Raw genomic sequence first — 21,455 nt, 5'->3', positions numbered from 1 at the left:
TGAACGTGTGTATGTCTGTCCATGTGTGTCTGTGAGTGAATGTGGGACAGTGTGTGTCTGAGTGATTATGTGTGTATGGCAGTGAGTCTGTGTGTCTGTCCGTTTGTCTGTGAGTGAGTGATTGTGTGTGTGTCTGTCAGATTGTGTCAAATTAGTGAGTTTGTGTGTCCGTGTGTCTGTCAAAGTGTGTCTTAGTCTTTGACCGGAAGAGGTGTGGTCTTGACAGGAAGGGGCGGTGCAAATGTAAATTAGGGGGTGCCTGAGTTCCGTCAAGCCTAGGGCAGCACAGATTCAAAATACACCACTGGTAGGCACATACTATATTTGTAGATAAATGCATATTTAGAAAACAGCCTCTGCTAGTTATGACCACCTGAAATGTGTAGTACCCTTAGTGCAAAAAAGACGATTGATATTATAGTAGTAATAGCGAATGTGGCTATGTGCATTTTATCTCCCATAAGAAAATCATAGTTTTTTTTTTTTTTTTTTTAAACTTACCCTCTCTGAAATAAATCCACATTGTAGAATTTTTGGAGCTCCACTGAAAATTCAACAGTGGCTTGAACATCACTCATTTTGATTCCGGATGAAGACACCAAAGTTTACGAGTTACTACAAACCAAAAGGAAAAAGAAAAAAAGTCTATATTAACATTAAAGATCAAATTTTTTTTTTTTTTTTTTTAATGTTTAAGTGTTTGTGAATGTTACATTTTAGAATACAGAACCCAAAACTATTGAAGAATAAAACATTACTTTAAAAGCTCGTCATAAAAACAAAGGAAATCATGTAAATACAAAACAATACAAATTATAAATACAATTAAATAAAAAATAAATTTTAAGATGCATTTCAAAACAAGAAAATCAATACACAAACCAACTGAGCTTCGAGTTACTCGTGGCCCGTTTCCTTTCCTGAACGCAACTCTGCTGAATTGGTTAAGATTAGTGAGACGTTAGAAGCGGTGACTGGAGTGGTAAAGGTTTTTACAGAAAAAAGGAAGTCCAGCTCAGGCTTGGGGTAGTGGGAGTAGTAGTTCAAAAAACAAAAACAAATGTAAAAAAATTACATTCAAAATAAAAAAAATAGGATTTATTAATGAATATGGTAAAAAGAAGCTCTGCCATGTGAAAGTTCACCGGCTCATGTAAAAAAAAATTAAAAATTTGAAAAGGTGAATATGTTGATTTGCTGTCGCTTGCCTTCAGCAAAGGGTTTTCACAGAGCAGAGAGTGATAAGGACGAGGAAAAGTGTAGATTGATCCCATGTGATTTTAATAACTGACTGCAAGCATTTTGTATTTTCTCAGCCGTACTGGGAAAGAAGAAGCAAAATTATGTAGTGGACTTTTCCCAACATGAGGAAGTTACATTAGAGGCTTTGAAGAATAGTGCGGATTAGCTTGCTTAACTATGAGGAACTTTGCAGACAAAGACTGGTTGTCCACTCTTCCCTGAAATGGGGAATGAAGGGTGTTGGTATTTGGTTGAATCTAATTTTGCCTCAGAGATTGCCTGTTGAACCAGCGACCAAGGTTGGCACTTCTAGCACAGAAGAAGTGATGAGAAAAAAAAAAAAAGGCCTAAGTTGGGTATTTAATGAAGGGCATTATAAATGGCCCAATACATGTACATTTTAGCAGGATCCAGTCAGGGAAAAGACCAGTTTTAAAAGGCATGGTTGCCAGTGCAGCTTGAAAAAGGCTTCTTCCTTATTTTCAGGTGTACCCAAGCAGGGAACGAGTTAAGTTATTGCTTCAAGGTATTGTAGGTTTGAAGATTCCAATGTTTTCCAGTTCAGGTTGCTCAGTTGTTCAGAATTTAAAATCTGTTTTGCAGGATGTTGCATCTGTCAGCAGGAAATGGCAAAAGGAGTTAACATTAGGTAGAATAATGGGTCCTTTTGGCCTCCCTCCTTTTGCTAATTTTCACCTTTCTCCTTTGGGTTTTAAATCCTAGTAAGAGACTGGGTCATTCAGGCTAATTTCAGTGTCCTATGCATATTCTGATGAGGCACTCGGATGGGTAAGTGAATTTGAAACGGGTGCAATGATGGCTAAGGTGGACATTGAGTCAGCATTTTAGGCTATTGCCAGTGCATCCCTCAGCAAAAAATTAATTTTGATGGATTTTTACCAATGGGTTGCTCAATTTCCTGTTTTTATTTAGAAGCTTTTCTTTGTTGTTAATGTTGAGACCGGTTTATATTCTATTGTACATTATCTGGACCGTGCTTCCCCAGGCTCTGCCCCTCAGCCTATTTAATTCATAAAATTGTGGGGGTTGTGGTTCGGCAGCCTTCTTTGGGGCCTGGGTTTGGGGAGGCCTGATCTAGATGATTTTGTTAATTGGTCCTGGTTCAGGTTCAGAATGTGTTATGTTAAAGTTTTCTGCAGTATAGCCGGATGGTTTGGTATTCCGTTAGCAGTGGAGAAGACCGCGTCAAGGACATGTATTCAATTCTTCGGGATAATAATTGACTGTTGCTTTTGAATGTAAGCTGCCAGCAAAAGATTGATCAGTTTAAAAAATTAAAAATCAAAGCAACGGTAAAGCAGTTTCACTCGTTATTAGGCCTGTCATTTGCAGGTTGTATTATGCATGTTTTTTGAAGGCGAATGGGCTTTGGCTTGTGTAAACAGAAATCAATTCATAGTTTTGTAAGGATTTCTACAGAAATTAAAGAAGACTTAAAAGTTTGGGATCAATTATTACAAGAATACAATGGCTGTTTATTATAGCAAATGGAATTTCAGGATAATGAAGCTTTAGGATTATTTGTGGATGTCGCAGGGTCAGTTAGTTTTGGCATATTCTGGAACAAAAAAAAAAATGTACCTTCACGCAGTGGCCAGATGAATGGATGGAGCAAGGGTTAACCACGAATTTAACCCCTGCTGGAACGGTTACCAATTGAATCAGCTATTTAGTCAAGGAACTGCAGAGTAAACTAATTTGTTCCTCTGTGACAATAAGTCGGTGGTACATCTCATTAATTCAATGCATTCTAAAGGTGGCTTTGTAATTTTAAACATAATATTGGGTTGAAGGCAGGGCATATTCCAGGTATTGAGAATACAATAGCTGATGCCATCCCTCGTTGTCAGCTCAGCACTTTCAGAAGTTTAGTGCCGAACACAGAAGAGGGCGTGGAATTGAAAAAAGAAAAAAAAATGCCTTTGGCAATTAATCTGGACAAGTTGATCCAGTAGGTGATAATATAGAAGCTGCATTCTCTTTTGTGCTTTAAATGTATTAATAATGGTATTTCTAAACACCATCTCCAGACGCTTAGCAGGTGTAACATAATTTTGCAGCTTTTAGGTAAGCTGGCTTACCTAAAATAACAACTGTTTAATCACAAATGCATTCCCTACTGTTATAAGGTTATTTTAAAGGGGTTTGAGTTGCTGACGGTAGGCGTCCCATAGCTTATTCAGTGTTAGGAGATTTGCTTGATGCTTAAACTCTGTTATTTTAATTCAAAGTATATTTGTTTTCCACAGCATTTAGGATCAGTGAGTTGGTTTCTTTCAGTAGATTCAGACTGCCAGGTTTACAGTTTAAAGGGACACTATAGTCACCAGAACAACTACAGCTTATTGAATTTGTTCTGGTGAGTAGAATCATTACCTTCAGGCTTTTTGCTGTAAACACTGTCTTTTCAGAGAAAATTCATTGTTTACATAACTTCACTGGCCACTCCTTAGATATCTGTTAGATATCCTTCCTGGATCATGGCTGCCTAAAATGCATCCAAACAATCAGTATCTCCTCCCTCTGTATGCAGACACTGAACTTTCCTCATAGAGATTCATTGATTTAAGTCATCTCTATGAGGAGATGCTGATTGGCCAGGGCTGTGTTTGAATTGTGCTGGCTCTGCCCCTGATCTGCCTCCTTGTCAGTCTCAGCCAATCCTATGGGTAAGCATTGCGATTGGATCAGGCTACCACTTCTGATGATGTCAGCAGACGGCTTGTTTTTCTAAGTCAAACAGCATGCAGAGTTACAGCTTCAGGCTTGAATACAGTAAGAGTTTGCTATATTTATGGAGGCATGAGGGGCCCAGGTGGGCTAGATGGGGGTTTTAACACTATAGTGATCCTTTAAGAATATTGTTATAAAGGATTCACATATACATATCTCAGGCTCTCCTCTATCACATTTTCAATTCAAGAGGGTTTTGCAGTTATGGTTCGAAAGGCTTGGTTATTAAGGCATATTTGCCAACACATTCTTTCAGATTTGGGGCAGAAACGGAAGCGGCTAAATTAGGTTTTGAAACAGAGGCAATTAAAAAGATTGGAAGGTGGGAGTACATTTTTTTTAAAGTTATATGTGAGAGATGACATGATATAATGTTTTCTTTCCTCCTTTCACATCTTATTTCTTCAGTTATCGTAACAAATGTTTGGGTTCTAGGTCATTCTTTGTGAAACGGGCCATGCAAAGAGCAGCAGCAAGGATATATGGCCTGAATTTGGACATCAATTGTGATGATGTCACACTATATTGGAGAGGTGTAGGCGGTGTGCAAATTAATCAGTTAATGGAAATCAGATTAGAGTGCGCATCAACTGGCCTGCTTCAGATATTTTAATAAGTCATATAGGGGGTCATGAAATCGGTGTTAAATCCGTTCGGTTCTGACATAATGTTTAAAGTGTTAGTTTGGAATTGAGAAAGTTATTCCATTACACCGTTCTAATTTGGTCAGAGATGGTACAGCGCTGGTGATGGCTAGTAATCCAAGAGTTAAAGACACGGGTTAGAGTGCATAAAGAATTAAAATTAGCAATGTCAAGATTTTGCCTTGTTTTCGCACAGGCATTTAGAATTGGATCAGAAAGAAGAGGTTCTGCTTAGTAAGGACCAGGTTCATTTGTCATATCGGTCTGGATATTTTAATGTGGATTTGCGAAACATGATAGAAAGGGCTACCCCAGCTGAGGCAAAGTCATCCTCAGGTTCAAGTTCTAAGGAAGGATATGTGTTAAATGGTTGTATATAAAAGGCGGTCAAGTTAGCTATGACTGACTGGCAATTAAGTGATGGTGAAAGTTAAAGTTTTGGAAGTAAAGTGAAGTGTTTATGTGAATATGTTACCGTTATCAAGTTATGGTGGTATGTGAGTGTTTATTGTGTGGTCTAAATTATTTATGCTAAATATTGCCTACCACACATATAACCATCTAAACTTTACCTAAAAAAAACAGACACTATAGACACCCAGACCACTTCAGCTCATTGAAAGTAGTCTGGTTAATGTTCCTATTGCACTTAGTGCTGCAATGTTCAACACTGCAGTTCCAGAGATACTGTAATGTTTACATTGCAGCACTAAGTCTGCCCTCCGTGCCTGTCTACCAGACAGCCACTAGAGAGCTTCCTGCATCGTTACAGACTTTTGTCATGAGGACTTCCAGCATCAGATTTTCCCCCATAGGAAAGCATTGCTTCAGCGCAACTGGCCAGCATTGAAGACAGGGCTAAGGCACAACATTTAAGAACACGCAGTGTCCCTAACTCCATCTCACAAAATTGATCCACTACATCCGGAGGCTTATTGCTATTCTTACTGCCGCAAAAACAGGCCAAACAGCTGGTGTAGATGCCTGCTTCTGTCTTCCAAAGGCTGCCAAAGCACCCCAAGACGCATCTACTAATATTTTACTCAAATTTGTGCTGACTGAGGGGTCCTCATGGGCACTGCAAGAGGCTCTCCTACAGTACCCTTTGCGGGATCATGCCTTTTATAGAGACATTTCTAGAAGCATCCTCACATGGCGGAGGTCATTCCGACAAGTTACCACAACTACAATGTGAGCACTCCATCCCATACAAGTAGGGCCGACACCCACTGATAGCAGACAAGGCCAGGGATGACGTACATTGTGTCACACATCTCGGAGACACCAGTCTTCCTCCAGTCCCTAGGCCTACCAGCAGAGCTTATTTGGAAGGATGCACAACCACCTTGGACTGTAGAGAGAATTACTCGTTTTGTGCCTACAGATTCTCCTACTTAACACCTAAGGCTGCTATAAGGGTCCTAAACATTACCGTTTAGATCTTTATAGTTTTGTTTTGTTGTACACAATGTTTACCTTACACTCTGGCTCACACTTTGGTTTAGCTATCATACCTCTCCTCAAGTTACTTTCAAATGTGTCATGATGCCCTTTTATTGACGTGAGCACTCAACTACGCTTTCAGCTTAAAGGGACACTTCAGGCACCCAGACCACTTTAGCCCATTGAAGTGATCTGGTTGCCAAATCCTATCACCCTTAACACAGAGCATGTAATTATTGCAGTTTTCATGAACTGCAATAATTACCTGCTAGGGTTGACTCCTCCTCCAGTGGCTGTCTACCAGACACCCACTAGAGGGACTTCCAGGTGCTTAGACGACTTTTGGTTGTCTAAATGAAGCTGGACGTCCTCACACTATGCAAGAGGACTTCCAGAGTCGCCAGAATCCCCATAGGAAAGCATGGAATAATGCTTTCCTATGGAGAAATCCTAATGCAAGTGCAGCCATTGCCGTGCATGCGGTCTCCCCTGCCAGCTGCGCGGGAGGAACCAGCACTGAGGGACATCAGCGCTGGACTCAGGTAAGTGACAGAAGCGGTGGGCCTTGTGACTATGTCTAGTTCGCAGTCACACAATGCTTTACACCAGTCCCCCGCTCATTTATCTTACGTGCAGTCATCATATATTTAAAAATGGGTTAATACTACAACTGTGCTATTGTGATTGCTGTGCTTTTTATATTTGCAGTTACATGTTCACTCTACACGTGATGTAAACGCTGATTGCAAAAATGATAAAAAAAAAAAAATTACAAACTTTTTTTAAATAAAGAATGTTAGTTTTCTTGCATCTATATCTCTCACTCTATCTCTATATCTATATCTCTCAAGGGCTTGCACTCCTGGTGTAATCCTGTGGTGCCCAGTGCAGGTCTGGCAAGGATCATGTAGACATAGCAGAAATGACCGCACTCCAAGGACTTTATAGAGATTTTCAAATAAAATTTAACTTTTATCCAATCCATTTAAAAAGTCGACGTTTCAGCTCCCACATGTTTTGTCCTGATGAAAGCTCCATGTGGGAGCTGAAACGTTGACTTTTAAAATGGATTTAATAAAAGTTAAATTTTATTTGAAAATCTCTATAAAGTCCCTGGACTGCGGTAATTTCGGATATAGATATAGATATATATATCCGAAATGACCGCACTCCAGGGACTTTATAGAGATTTTCAAATAAAATTTAACTTTTATTAAATCCATTTTAAAAGTCAACGTTTCAGCTCCCACATGGAGCTTTCATCAGGACAAAACATGTGGGAGCTGAAACGTCGACTTTTTAAATGGATTGGATAAAAGTTAAATTTTATTTGAAAATCTCTATAAAGTCCTTGGAGTGCGGTAATTTCGGATATAGAGATATATATATATATATATATATATATATATATAATTAATTGCTGTGTGTTGTAGAAATAGGATTGGTACAGGGTGAAACCCTGTCGATGTCTTTACGCACAAAAGGTCTTGAAAATATGCACCATTTGCAAAAGGCCAGCATTTTAGAAACCACGACAGGAGGTAGTGTAGATGCCTATTGTGAAGTCTAGTGGAGGATCCAGAGGCTTGGCAAACTATAGTAGATTTCGCATCATAATTTTCTACAGCTCAATAAAAATATCCAATGTATTTGCAGTACGGTTTGAAAAGATAATTTTTCATAGATATTAGAACAATCTAGAATATTTTTGATCATTTACACTGTGTGCAAAATTATTAGGCAAATGAGTATTTTGACCACATCATCCTCTTTATGCATGTTGTCTTACTCCAAGCTGTATAGGCTCGAAAGCCTACTACCAATTAAGCATATTAGGTGATGTGCATCTCTGTAATGAGAAGGGGTGTGGTCTAATGACATCAACACCCTATATCAGGTGTGCATAATTATTAGGCAACCTCCTTTCCTTTGGCAAAATTGGTCAAAAGAAGGACTTGACAGGCTCAGAAAAGTAAAAAATAGTGAGATATCTTGCAGAGGGATGCAGCACTCTTAAAATTGCAAAGCTTCTGAAGCGTGATCATCGAACAATCAAGCGTTTCATTCAAAATAGTCAACAGGGTCGCAAGAAGCGTGTGGAGAAACCAAGGCGCAAAATAACTGCCCATGAACTGAGAAAAGTCAAGCGTGCAGCTGCCAAGATGCCACTTGCCACCAGTTTGGCCATATTTCAGAGCTGCAACATCACTGGAGTGCCCAAAAGCACAAGGTGTGCAATACTCAGAGACATGGCCAAGGTAAGAAAGGCTGAAAGACGACCACCACTGAACAAGACACACAAGCTGAAACGTCAAGACTGGGCCAAGAAATATCTCAAGACTGATTTTTCTAAGGTTTTATGGACTGATGAAATGAGAGTGAGTCTTGATGGGCCAGATGGATGGATTGGTAAAGGGCAGAGAGCTCCAGTTCGACTCAGACGCCAGCAAGGTGGAGGTGGAGTACTGGTTTGGGCTGGTATCATCAAAGATGAGCTTTTGGGGCCTTTTCGGGTTGAGGATGGAGTCAAGCTCAACTCCCAGTTTCTGGAAGACACCTTCTTCAAGCAGTGGTACAGGAAGAAGTCTGCATCCTTCAAGAAAAACATGATTTTCGTGCAGGACAATGCTCCATCACACGCGTCCAAGTACTCCACAGCGTGGCTGGCAAGAAAGGGTATAAAAGAAGAAAATCTAATGACATGGCCTCCTTGTTCACCTGATCTGAACCCCATTGAGAACCTGTGGTCCATCATCAAATGTGAGATTTACAAGGAGGGAAAACAGTACACCTCTCTGAACAGTGTCTGTCTGGGAGGCTGTGGTTGCTGCTGCACGCAATGTTGATGGTGAACAGATCAAAACACTGACAGAATCCATGGATGGCAGGCTTTTGAGTGTCCTTGCAAAGAAAGGTGGCTATATTGGTCACTGATTTGTTTTTGAATGTCAGAAATGTATATTTGTGAATGTTGAGATGTTATATTGGTTTCACTGGTAAAAATAAATAATTGAAATGGGTATATATTTGTTTTTTGTTACGTTGCCTAATAATTATGCACAGTAATAGTCACCTGCACACACAGATATCCCCCTAAAATAGCTATAACTAAAAACAAACTAAAAACTAACTACTTCCAAAAATATTCAGCTTTGATATTAATGAGTTTTTTGGGTTCATTGAGAACATGGTTGTTGTTCAATAATAAAATTAATCCTCAAAAATACAACTTGCCTAATAATTCTGCACTCCCTGTATTTTCAGCAGTGCTATGCATTGTGATATTGGTTTAATGGGTGTTTTTATTCATGTTGTGCAGTAGACATTAGAAACAATGCCTTAATGCTATCAGAAACAGCAGGCTAGTGTCTAATTGCAATCTCTCTTTTTCTACTTTGACAGTAGTATATCATCGTAAAAGACACATACCCTTGAGAATTGTACTAGAAACAATCATTACATGAAATTATGATGGTAATGTATAAACAAACGCATAGCTTCCCCTGAGAGGCTAGGATATTGCTTACTTGTGAGTGAGAATGTAAAACCAGTGTAGTATAAACCGAGACGGTATTGTACACCCTAATCAATGAACACTGCTCAATGGTGGACAGATTTTAACATGGTAAAAAATTCCTTACCTAGTTGGCTAAATGGGAGCCCACATCATTTGCAATTCTTAAAATAAATCTGTTAGCGTAATTAAAATTGGCATAAAATTTGTATGGAAAAAAATAAAATCACAGCCTACTTGATAGAAATGCAACACAGATAAATCTGGGAAGCTTCAACCCTTGAAACACTACAAGCAACATAAGTTGTGTCTGATGTCTGAAGTGCCACTAGTGTTAACTGTAAGTAGTCAAACTATTTTATAACAGTTTGACTTCTTACTTGGGGACTGCGCCCTGCCTTCATCACTAACAGGCGATTACTCTCAGCCAATCAGCTAAGTCTTGCACTGCAAGGCTAAGCTCAGGAAAGCCAACACAAGTTCCCACTTAGGACCAGTATAAGAAGCGGACAAATGGAGCAGAGCCCTACTTACCCGAGGTAAGAAGTCAAACCATAAAAGCATTTAAAAATACTTACAATGGGTACAAGGGAGCTGTAGGGGGTTATGATGCTCGGGGTGGGTTTTTTTATATGCCAGTCACCAAACTCTCAGCTGCAGTAGTTTGTACTTTTTTTTTTTTATCTATATAGGTTCAATATTTTTGATTCTCTGTGTGACGAAGTGCCCTTTGCCACTTGTACCTGGAGGGGACTACTGGCTAGCCTCCTGCCTTCCGACTATGGCCCCTGTGCTGATAGCTGTATTTTACCCTGCAGAAAGGTTTATTTGTGTATTTCTGCCAGGGTGTTCGGGACTTGCATTATGTGAGTTGTGCTACCCCAGATAGCTATGCCATTGTATGTATGTGATCTGAGTGCCATTCGGTAATAATGTGCACTCAGATCTAAGCTATCTGGGGATATATTGCATGTATATGTTTTATGTAGTAATTGTAACATTGTGTAATTTTAGGTCTTTTTGTAACCATGTGGTTAATGGAGTCTTGCCTCTGTCCTGGGAGATAATTGGGAAGTAATAAAATTATCTCCAGGATAGAGAGGAGGGATTGTGATGTCACTGTGGGAGTGTTTTGTTTGTATTGTCTGTAATTGGCTAATATCCAATATGTGTCCCATTGTTCCATCAGGTCCCCTAGGGGAGTGTCCACCTGGTGGACACTTGCATAAATACCAGGCAGGTAGCCCTCAATAAACCAGACCTACTTTCACCTTTCTTGAAGCCTTGGCTCATGCTTGGGGGAAGGGATACCTACACTCTGGGGATTGCTATAATCGCTTACTCCCCAGAGTAAGCTCTTGCAATAGCTTGATTTGTTCCTGCTACGCTCTCTGGATTTAGGAGAGGTTCACCCACTGGGAGCTGGATCCTGGTCGTGGATCCAGGGTGGGTGAGAGACGGCAAGACCCAGGCGCAGCTGCATCACTGGAAGTGGGGTCCGCAGTGCTGATGGTGTTGGTTGGAGTGCTCGGAGTCCTCGGCAAGCGCTAGGAGCATCGATTGGCGGAGGTACTCGGTCAGAGGGCCAGCGGTCCGTCACACTCTGTATTTTTGTATGTTAATCTTTGACTTGTGAAAATAAAATGAAAAGGACATTTAAAAAAGTTAAAGCGATGTGGGGAGACGGAGCTAGCTGCAGATCGGAGTAGACGCATCTTGCTGAGCTCTGTGCTATTTACCCACGAGATACACGGTTTTGTGGCGGAAATTGGGTACTCACCGGTGTGAACATTGGACTCATATGCTGGGGAACCACTATGGGTCGGAAAACAAAAACATCCAGAGCTGAAAAGGGCCCAACTAGTAGGGATATAGGCGATCTCTTGCGGAGCTCAGAGAGGGCCTCGTGGGAGAAAATGTCGTTGGGAGATGAAGTCTCCTCGTATTCCTCTAGAAACACCTCTTTTGATCCTGGAGACGGGGCTGCTTTAGGCCCACAACCCAAAGCAACAACAGCTGGGGAACCAGTCACAGTAGATTTGCTCAAACAGATGATGGTTTAACTTCACCAAAATATAACTGCGGATATGGCCTACTTCAAGGACGCCGTTGAAAGTACCAACACAAGCTCTCCCTCCTAGAGGCCTCTGATAGTACCCAAGACACCCACCTCACCATGGTGGAACAAAACATGGCTCTTCTCCAAAGTCAGCAACACTGTGCAAATGAGAAGATCGAGGTACTAGAGGAACAAACAAGGAAATATAATCTGAAGATTCGGGGGATCCCGGATATCAGACTTGTTGACCTACCTCATTTCCTCAGGCACTTGATCGTAACTCTGCTACCGCCTAAACAGACGAAACCCTTGAAGCTTGATGGGTTTTTCAGACTGCCGAAACCGGCAAATGCACCTGCCACAGCTACAGCAGACCCGATTATCAGATTCCAGTTCCTACAGGACAAAACAACTGCTAGCGGCTGCCCGAGGGAAAACCCCTCTCACCTTTGAAAGCACCAATCTCACGCTGTTCCAGGATCTTACACAGGACACTATAGTCTGGCGAAAATCGCTCCAACCACAATTGCAACACCTACGCGCTGGAATATCCCATACCGCTGGGGGTGCCAAGACTCCTTCTGTTCTCAAACGAGGGGGCTACACAGAGCCTGGAACTCGATTCCCTCTTGACTACTCTGGGCCTGAAGGCACAGCAGCAGAACAAAGGGACGGGCCTGAAGTACTTGGATCCATCTACAGCGGCACACTTTGTACCCAGACCGAGCCAACGCACCTTATTAGGGGGAGCCACCACCTGAAAGCCCTGTGAGGCTGTCCCATGCTCCACCACTGTCAACTAGAACTATTTGGCTGATTTATTTCAAATATATTTAAAGTGACATATCTTTTTTATCATTAAGGTGCTATACCTTGTGGTTTATACATATAGTAAGGATTGTTTAATCTAAATGTACAGTACATATCATAGAGACATATCACGTTATGCACTTTAATGTATATAGAAACATAATTCACTTTTCAGCACTTTAATGTAGATAATGAGAATGCATCACTTTAACTTTTTTCACTTTAAGCACTTTCATGTACATAAACAGCAAATGTGTCACTTTAAGAGATAGTAAAGCACTTTAATGTACATATATATATATAAAAACAGGGGAGTCACTTTAAGAGACGAAAAAGCACTTTATTGTACATATAGATCACTTCTGGGCACTTTAATGTATATAACAGCAAGAGTATCACTTTATGGGACATAAAAAGTATTTCTAGGAATAGAAAACAGACGATATTGATAAGCACTTCATTGTATAATTAAAACACATGGTCACTTTATAATAAACCACGAGGTATAGCCGCTTAATGATAAAAAAAGATATGTCACTTTAAATATATTAAATATATCAGCAAAATAATTTTTCAGAACTACTTGCAAAAATGTATATCTACATAGCTTATTGTCTATTTGATTTAAGAGTATTTGTTATATATCATTGAATATGGATAAATCTGTAACTGATAAGACCTCTGATAAACTAACAGTAATGGTTGTGTTTTAAATATCTTAAATTGTTAGGATTATATAAATTTTTCCCTGAATGGTTGTGTGTATGCTATTAGATCGGTGTATAGAGGGAACTTGTTTACCCGGTTGCCGGGGAGCCTGCAGAGGCATCGGGTAACCCTGGCAACGAATGGTGACGTCATTACGCTACTTCAGGGTAGCAGCATGCGCAGATGGGCTTGAGGGACGCCGAGGAGGAGTGATCGCAATACAGGTGGCAAGTGATTTATTGATTTGTTTAGCTATATAAGCGTGTTAGTTATGAAATGTATTGGTGCTGAATTGATCCTGATTAAAGCCACGGACGTTGGCTGAAACGTTGATCGGATTTTAAAGAGATTAAATAAAGGAATCTTTTAAAGAAAACAAGACTGAGTGCAAGCCTTTAAATATTTATATATCATAACTTCATTCTAAGTGTATTTTAATACTAATATATGTACTTATATTAACATATATGTAACACACACACAAACATATAATTAATTTTAACATGTCTAATAATATTGTTTACTTTCCCACCAGCAGGGGGACTGTCTGACAGCCCAGACAGTGCCTCTGCAGGCAGATCCACAGCCAGCTATGGCAAAGAGTGATCACATGGCCCCCGGGGGCCTGATTTGCCATGGGAGGGCTGCCTGGGCTGTCAGGCAGTCATCCCGAAGAGGATCGCGGCGGAGGTAAGTACCCCGGACCTCCTGGGGGCTTAAGTCGTTACGGCGTTCTATGCCGCCACAACTGCTTTAAAGCCCATTATAATGGGGACGGCATAGAACGTTACGGGGTTAAGGTTAAACAAAACAACTTTAGGAGTTAATCACTTTGTTTATGCAAACCTAGTCACACCTCTCTCCATCTGACTTAAAAAGCCTTCATGAGTCATCTAATGTTTACACTTCCTTTATTGTAAATTCTGTTTCATTTAGAATTTCTATCACCTGCTCTGTTAATAGCTTGCCAGACCATGCTGGAGGCTCCTGTATGCAATTAAAGTTCAGTTTACAGAGCAGGAGATAAAAATGTTAAAGTAAGTTACATTTTGTTTTCATGTGGAATGTGTTAGTAACTTCAGAGGCATGATCTATACACCAAAACTGCTTCACCAAGCTAAAATGGTTTTGGTGACTATAGTGTCCCTTTAAGTTGACCTAATCATCCACACCGTAGGTAAAAGCAGAACTTCATGACAGCAGGACACTTGTGGCGTTTTACGGCTGCTCTTCAGCAGCATGGGCAGTTACCCTAACATTTTGGCAAGATAGAATGCCTTTTTTTACAGCCATTACATTTAGATTTACTTTTTTTGAATAGTGTGCATCCTTTAGATAGAGTTATATGGAGTGTTTTCTAAGATTTGTATTTCTCCAAACAGTTTGCCTTCCTACAGTGTATTGTTTTAAAGATAGTATGGGGGTAAATGTTATGGTTAAGGTACTATGGGGATTCAAGTGTTTAGTGGTACTGAAATGTGTTTGGATAATGTAGGGATTAATGTGTAGAGTACATTGCTTTACAGGAAGGTCAGCACTGGAATATACATGTCTTGGGGCTGCCTAAGACTAGTGGCAGTTGACGTCCTGAGTGGTAGCCATTTCATAGTTGTGTGGGACACGTGTCTTGGTCTGTCCAAGATGGAGGCTCTCAGAATGCTCAGAGTAGGTCCGTACATTACCACCTGTTTATTAAGAAGAATTACACTGTTGAGGTCATCACTTATGCAACAGAGCACCATTCCAACTCCCCACTATCTAATTTAGCCCTGGCGAATGAGGAGTGACCCACCAGGTTTGCAATGGTAAGTAACTTTAAAGCCTGGCTAGTGGTGTAGGACTAGAAATGTTACACCCTGCAGTATGGGAGTCTAAATATGAAATTCCCTTTTCAATAACAGGCAGATCATGTGTAATATATAAGGTATTGCACATACATTTATTATCTAGATTACCTGAATGCATCTCAGTTTGCAATAAAATGCACTTAATTAGCCATAGAAAGAATGTGCAAATGTTCGTTTATACGGGCTGTAAAGTATTTACTATAATCTTACTGCAGAAAATAAAAACTCTTACCTTGGTTGGCGTTTCCATTTCAGCTCATTTCCAGTTATCCATGATTGCTGCCATAAGCACACTGTCTTCACCTTGGGAACACAAAACAAGAAATCCTTACTATTAATATTTCATTCATGCACTGTTCATTTGTGAACACGGTGATCAATGAACACTAAAAGCATTTGCTTCCTGTCTGTTTCTCTTATATGTCTGTAGCTCCCTTTCATTCAGCTAAACGCAGGAATTGCATATACGGTATTTCACAACATTACACAGGGCTTGTTGACTACCGAATCATGATAAGTACCACTGCCTATATATACACATTAACATCTGAATATCAAACCAATGCAAGAATGTAGTAATTCATCCCAACTAGTACCTACGTTACATCATTCAAGTAAACTAATGTACATGCTAACAAGATACATTAATATCTTATCAGTAGATATTCTTGGTAAATTTTTCTGGTCCACTTTTGTTGTAAAACTGAAAAACTACAATATTTGATGTAAGAACCAACTTAAACTGTAAGTTATTCATTTAGCTAGCACAGTCATTATCATTTGTAATGCTCCATGTTTGTAGCAGTAAACACACTACATACTCAGATCACTCTTGTCCACGCTGGGAGAGTAAAAATTGCTTCTATTTTAGATCTGGCATAAAGTAGGACCTCCCAACGATGACAATGGGGTTCACGGACGGTGTGGCAGGCTTATGCAATATATGATCATATACTGTAACTAAACCCCCATTATTTTATGCCTAGGTATTTTTAAATAAAACTATTACATTCCGTGATATAAATTGTATGTTTAAAGACAATTTGAGGTTCCTGTCTGAGAACCCAGGCAGAAAGTCCAGAGAATGTTATTTGCAAGCCCTATATTTAACCCGGTTACTTTCCAAAATTCCATAAAACCTGTACACGGGGAATACTGTTGTACTCATGACACTTTACTGAACACTAATATGAGTGTTTAAAAGCAGTAAAACGTATCATGACGATATCATCAGTGAAACTGCCGTTTGTCTGTGGAAAAAAAATCAAAAATCAAATATGAATGCTAGATTTGGCCAGGGTTTTTAGTGGCTACTAAAAAAAGACTGAATATACCCAATTTTGAATACCCTGTGTTGTCTACTTTTGCAGATGGCATGCCATGATAGGGTCAATTTTTATTCCTTGGCTGCCATACAATCTCAAAGGCAAGATAACCGATCTGCCTTACAATGTGTAAAAACTGAAAAGGGGAAAGCCATATATTTGGCCCTACAAGTTTCCAAAACCCCATAAAACCTGTACATGGGGGGTACTGTTGTACTCAGAAATTGCTGAACACAAATGCGTGTACTTTATTGCCATAAGAGCAAACTATATAGGACAGTCACAGTTAAAAGGATTTTATTCATATACAATTATGTTTCATATATAAATATTTGATGTAAAATAAAAGTCCTGTTTCACCTGATATATAATAAGTGTGGGTCCACTTAATATGAAGGATGTAAAAATATGGTTGAACAGAGATCTAGTCAAAATCCAGCTCTTGTTTTGATCAGAATTTGTAAAATTGCCTTCGTCCTTAATGGGTTAATTGGATCTGAAAAGGTATAAAGCCAACAGTATACCTTCCTTTTTATGTTATGTAAACCTATGACACTGGATATGAATGTATCTTATGTGACCATGTTGTACATACTGTACTCTCTTTAAAGAAACACACCATAATCACTACTGCTTGGATTGTTCCCTGAAAGTGCGCGAGGAGAAAAAAAAATTATATAGATTTACAAACACTCTTTACAAAAAGCAGCCTTCAAACAATGTAGGATAATATACACTATTGATGTAGCCAGGGTACAATGCATACAACACTCAGAAACTGCAAAACACTGTTTTTACAATTATTTTGATTCTAAAGCAGTCCTATGTGCTGTAGAATGAAAGTTAGACTAGTTTACTTAATGTTTAGGGAGACCAGGAAGAGCTCTGCAGAAAATAGCCTTTTATATGTATTAAGATATCAGTGATGACACAGCCACATGATGTTCAGAGCTGTTTTGGCTCATTTTATAAGTAGGTCGATAAAGACAGGAGTATTTCCTGAAAGAGGCTTACATTAATAGATAGTATTATTGCTAGTTACAGAACAGATCTGTGTACATTATTACTGTAGCCCAACACACAGTGAACTTCCTTACAAACACTAATACACCGAGGAAATAGATATACAAATAATTCTATAGTTACAGTTGTGATTTCCTGAAGAAAAGTTTACGTTTTTTACTGAAAAGAAAAACAAAATTGGCAAAAAAAAAAAAAAAAAAGGAAAAACAAAACAAATTATCATAATCTTTTATGGACACTATAGGATCAGGAAAACATGTTTGTGTTCCTGATGTTATAGTGTTATAAATATAGTAAAATATTACTTTATTCAATTCTGCAGCTGCTGACTCTGCCCCTTATCTGCCTGCTTGGCTGACATCATCAGAAGTGATTCTCTGAGCCAATCACAATGCTTTCCCATAGGATTGGCTGAGACTGTCAAGGAGGCAAATGAGGGGCAGAGGCAGCACAAGTCATACACAGCCCTGGCCAATCAGCATCTCCATGAGGAAAGTTCAGTGTATCAGTGCAGAGGGTTGAGACACTGAATGGCAGTGCTGCACAGTGTGCAGCACAGCCCGAGGAGGCACCTCTAACAGCCATCTGAGGACTGGCCAATGGCAGTATTCCTAGGCTGTAATGTAAACACTGCATTTTCTCTGAAAAGACAGTGTTTACTGCAAAAATCCTGAAGCAAATGATTATACTCACTAGAACAAATACAATAAGCTGTAGTTGTTCTGGTGCCTATAGTGTCCCTTTAAATAGTTCTATTATTGGTATGGAACATATCAGCTATGAAGAAAGGTTAACAAATTTAAACCTATTTAGTTTAGAAAAACATCGCCTGAGAGGGGATATGATAACATTATACAAATATATTCGAGGCCAATACAAACCATTGTGTGGAAATCTATTCACAAACCGGACTTTACATAGGACACGAGGTCATGCGTTTAGACTAGAAGAAAGAAGATTTCGTCTAAGGCAAAGGAAAGTTTTTTTTACTGTAAGAACAATCAGGATGTGGAATTCTCTGCCTGAAGAAGTGGTTTTATCAGAGTCCATACAGATGTTCAAACAGCTACTAGATGCATACTTGCAAAAACAGAATATTCAAGGATATAATCTTTCAATGTAGGGTAATAACTGCTTGATCCAAGGATAAATCTGATTGCCATTCTGGGGTCAAGAAGGAATTTTTTTCCTAGCTTGTTGCAAAATTGGAAGTGCTTCAAACTGGGTTTTTTTTTGCCTTCTTTTGGATCAACAGCAAACAACATATGTGAGGAAGGCTGAACTTGATGGACGCAAGTCTCTTTTCAGCTATGTAACTATGTATGAACATATCAATCTGTGTGTGTAAAAAAAAAAAATACCCAAATTTTACATGGCACACCTAAAATTGAAGTTTCTCTATTTGTCCAAGGGTGAGACAGTTCTGAGAAGGTTCCTGCAATTTACTAACAATACAGTGGAACCTCGGAATTTGAACGCTCCCTTACTCTAACAGTTCGCTATTCAAACATAAAATTTGAGAGAGAAAAAATAATGTCTCGGTACCTGAACAAAACTCCTATTAGAACAAAATCACACGGCATTAACCTCATTGGTACCTCATTAGTATGACACATTGGCCTCCTAGCACTAGAAAAAGCAAACAGAGCTCCATTCTGTCAGCAAACAGCTCCATTCTGTCAGCAAACAGCGCTGACAGGTAAAGTGAAGTTAAAGGGAAACTCCAGTGCCAGGAAAACAATCCGTTTTCCTGGCACTGCAGGTTCCCTCTCCCTCCCACCCCCCAATCCCCTGTTGCTGAAGGGGTGAAAACCCCTTCAGTAACTTACCAGAGGCAGCGACGATGTCCCACGTCGCTGCTTCTTCCGCCGCTCCTCCCTGTGATTGCGTCGGCAGGTGGGCGAGACTGATCCGGCCCACCGGCCGGGAAGACCTAATAGGAAAGCATTGAAAATGCTTTTCAATGCTTTCCTATAGGGAAATGAGCGACGCTGGAGGTTTCCTGTGCTATGATCCAGGAGAAAGCGCCCTGTAGTGGCTGTCTAGTAGACAGCCACTAGAGGTGGAGTTAACCCTGCAAGGTAATTATTGCAGTTTATAAAAAAACTGCAATAATTACACTTGCAGGGTTAACAGTAGTGGGAATTGGCACCCAGACCACTCCAATGGGCAGAAGTGGTCTGGGTGCCTGGAGTGTCCCTTTAAATGTTTATTTCAATTACATTGTGTTTATTGTTTTTTTTATGTATGTAAGGTAATATTAACCCCTTCAGGACGGAGTCAATTGTACACGTTCTGATCAAAACAAAATGTAAATAAAAACTGGAATTTGCGCTATATGTCTGTTCAACTGTTATTCACCACTTTCATATTAAGTGCACCCACACTTATTGTATATAATTTTATTCAGGAGAAACGGGGCTTTAATTTCTCATGAACTATTCATAAATAAAACAAATTAATATGAATCAAATAAAAAACTGAGAAATTAAGATTTTTAAATACAATTTGTAGTTCTGCCTGACATTTTAGCTGTAAATGTCATAATATTGTTAGCTTTTACTGCAATAAAATGCACATATTTGTATTCAGCAATGTTTCACGACTACAACAGTACCCCCCTTTAACAGGTTTTACAGTGTTTTGGAAAGTTTCAGGGTCAACTATAGCACATTCCATTTTTCGTTTTTTTTCTCATTGAAATTTGCCAGATTAGTAAGGTTACCTTTGAGACCGTGTGGTAGCCCAGGAATGAGAATTACCCCCATGATGGCATACCATTTGCAATAGTAGACAACCCAAGGTATTGCAAGTGGGGTATGTCCAGTCTTTTTTAGTAGCCACTTAGTCACAAGCACTGGCCAAATATAGCATTCATATTTGTTTTTGTGTGAAAAAAGCAAACCAAAAAAATGTGGCCAGTGTTTGTGACTAAGTGGCTACTAAAAAAGTCTGGACATACCCCACTTGCAATACCTTGGGTTCCCTACTTTTGCAAATGGCATGCCACCATGGGGAAAATTCTAATTTCTGGGCTACCACACGGTCTCATAGGCAACATTACCAAACCAGCAAATTTCAACGTGAAGAAAATGAAATGCATGCCTTATATTTGACTCTCTAACTTTCAGAAACACCATAAAACCTATACATTGGGGGGTACTGTTGTACTTGGGAGACTTCACTGAACACAAACATAAAAGTGTTTCAAAACAGTAAAACGTCTTACAACACTATCGTCAATAAAATTGACGTTCGTGTGAAAAATGCAAAAAACTTCACTTTTACTAAAAATGTCATCGTTGTAATACAATTTACCATTTTTAAACACTAATACACTTTGAGTGTGTGCCCACATCATTTTACAAATGGCTAGTTATTTGCTATCGGTCACAGTTATTTTGTGAGCAGAGGGTTATTGGATTGTCGGTCAGTGTTCATGTATGCATTGGCTCATTTCTCATTAATAAACTAAAACAATTCCGCCCATCAGTTTACCAATGTTACACTTTGGAGTGAGAGAAGCAGTTCTGACAGGAAGTGTTAGTTTGCACAATCTGAAAAATCACTATCCATTTTGATTGGAATTGGTCCACCATCATTAGGCATTGCTCTGAAGTGGAGACACTCTGAGCAGGTAATGCAACATTCTAGGAGTTGCCCTAGCAGTAACAAGCATTATCCTCATGTGCATGATGGTTATTGTAGAACAGCTCCTTGCATATTCAAAGGATAATTACCTGTATCTATTACACCCAAGCCATCTTAAATTTAAGTAAAGGAAACATTTAAAGCAGAAATGTCACTACTGAGCTTTTTGCACAACCCAACAGACAAATAAAATGTTAGCTATTAGAAGTTACTAAAATCTCAAAAGCTTGTGTTTTTTCTTATCTTACTACATCGTCATGGTATGCAATGTAAATATTCCATATAAACTTGTCTGGTAATATTAAAGGAGTCTAAGCGTGCATGTGTTCATACAGCATCTACGTGCAGATGCTTAACCCCTTAAGGACACATGACATGTGTGACATGTCATGATTCCCTTTTATTCCAGAAGTTTGGTCCTTAAGGGGTTAAAGG

General features: G+C 39.5%; 1 protein-coding gene across 3 annotated transcripts in view; it reads right to left on the bottom strand.

Annotated features, from left to right (window-relative positions):
• Positions 1–21,455, bottom strand: part of FAM135A (family with sequence similarity 135 member A) — a 129,643-nt gene that overhangs the window by 85,281 nt on the left and 22,907 nt on the right. For all 3 annotated transcript variants that reach the window (XM_063442974.1, XM_063442975.1, XM_063442976.1), the window contains exons 2-3: positions 15,254–15,324; positions 502–615 (exon numbers count right to left, since the gene is read on the bottom strand). In XM_063442974.1, coding sequence (XP_063299044.1) covers positions 502–578 — 77 coding nt within the window. In that variant the 5' untranslated portion in view covers positions 579–615; positions 15,254–15,324. The remainder of the gene's footprint in view (positions 1–501; positions 616–15,253; positions 15,325–21,455) is intronic.

Source organism: Pelobates fuscus, chromosome 2 (assembly GCF_036172605.1).
Source record: "Pelobates fuscus isolate aPelFus1 chromosome 2, aPelFus1.pri, whole genome shotgun sequence".
Lineage (NCBI taxonomy): Eukaryota > Metazoa > Chordata > Amphibia > Anura > Pelobatidae > Pelobates > Pelobates fuscus.
Note: the sequence above shows the minus strand (reverse complement) of the source record. Positions and strands in the feature narration are given on the sequence as shown.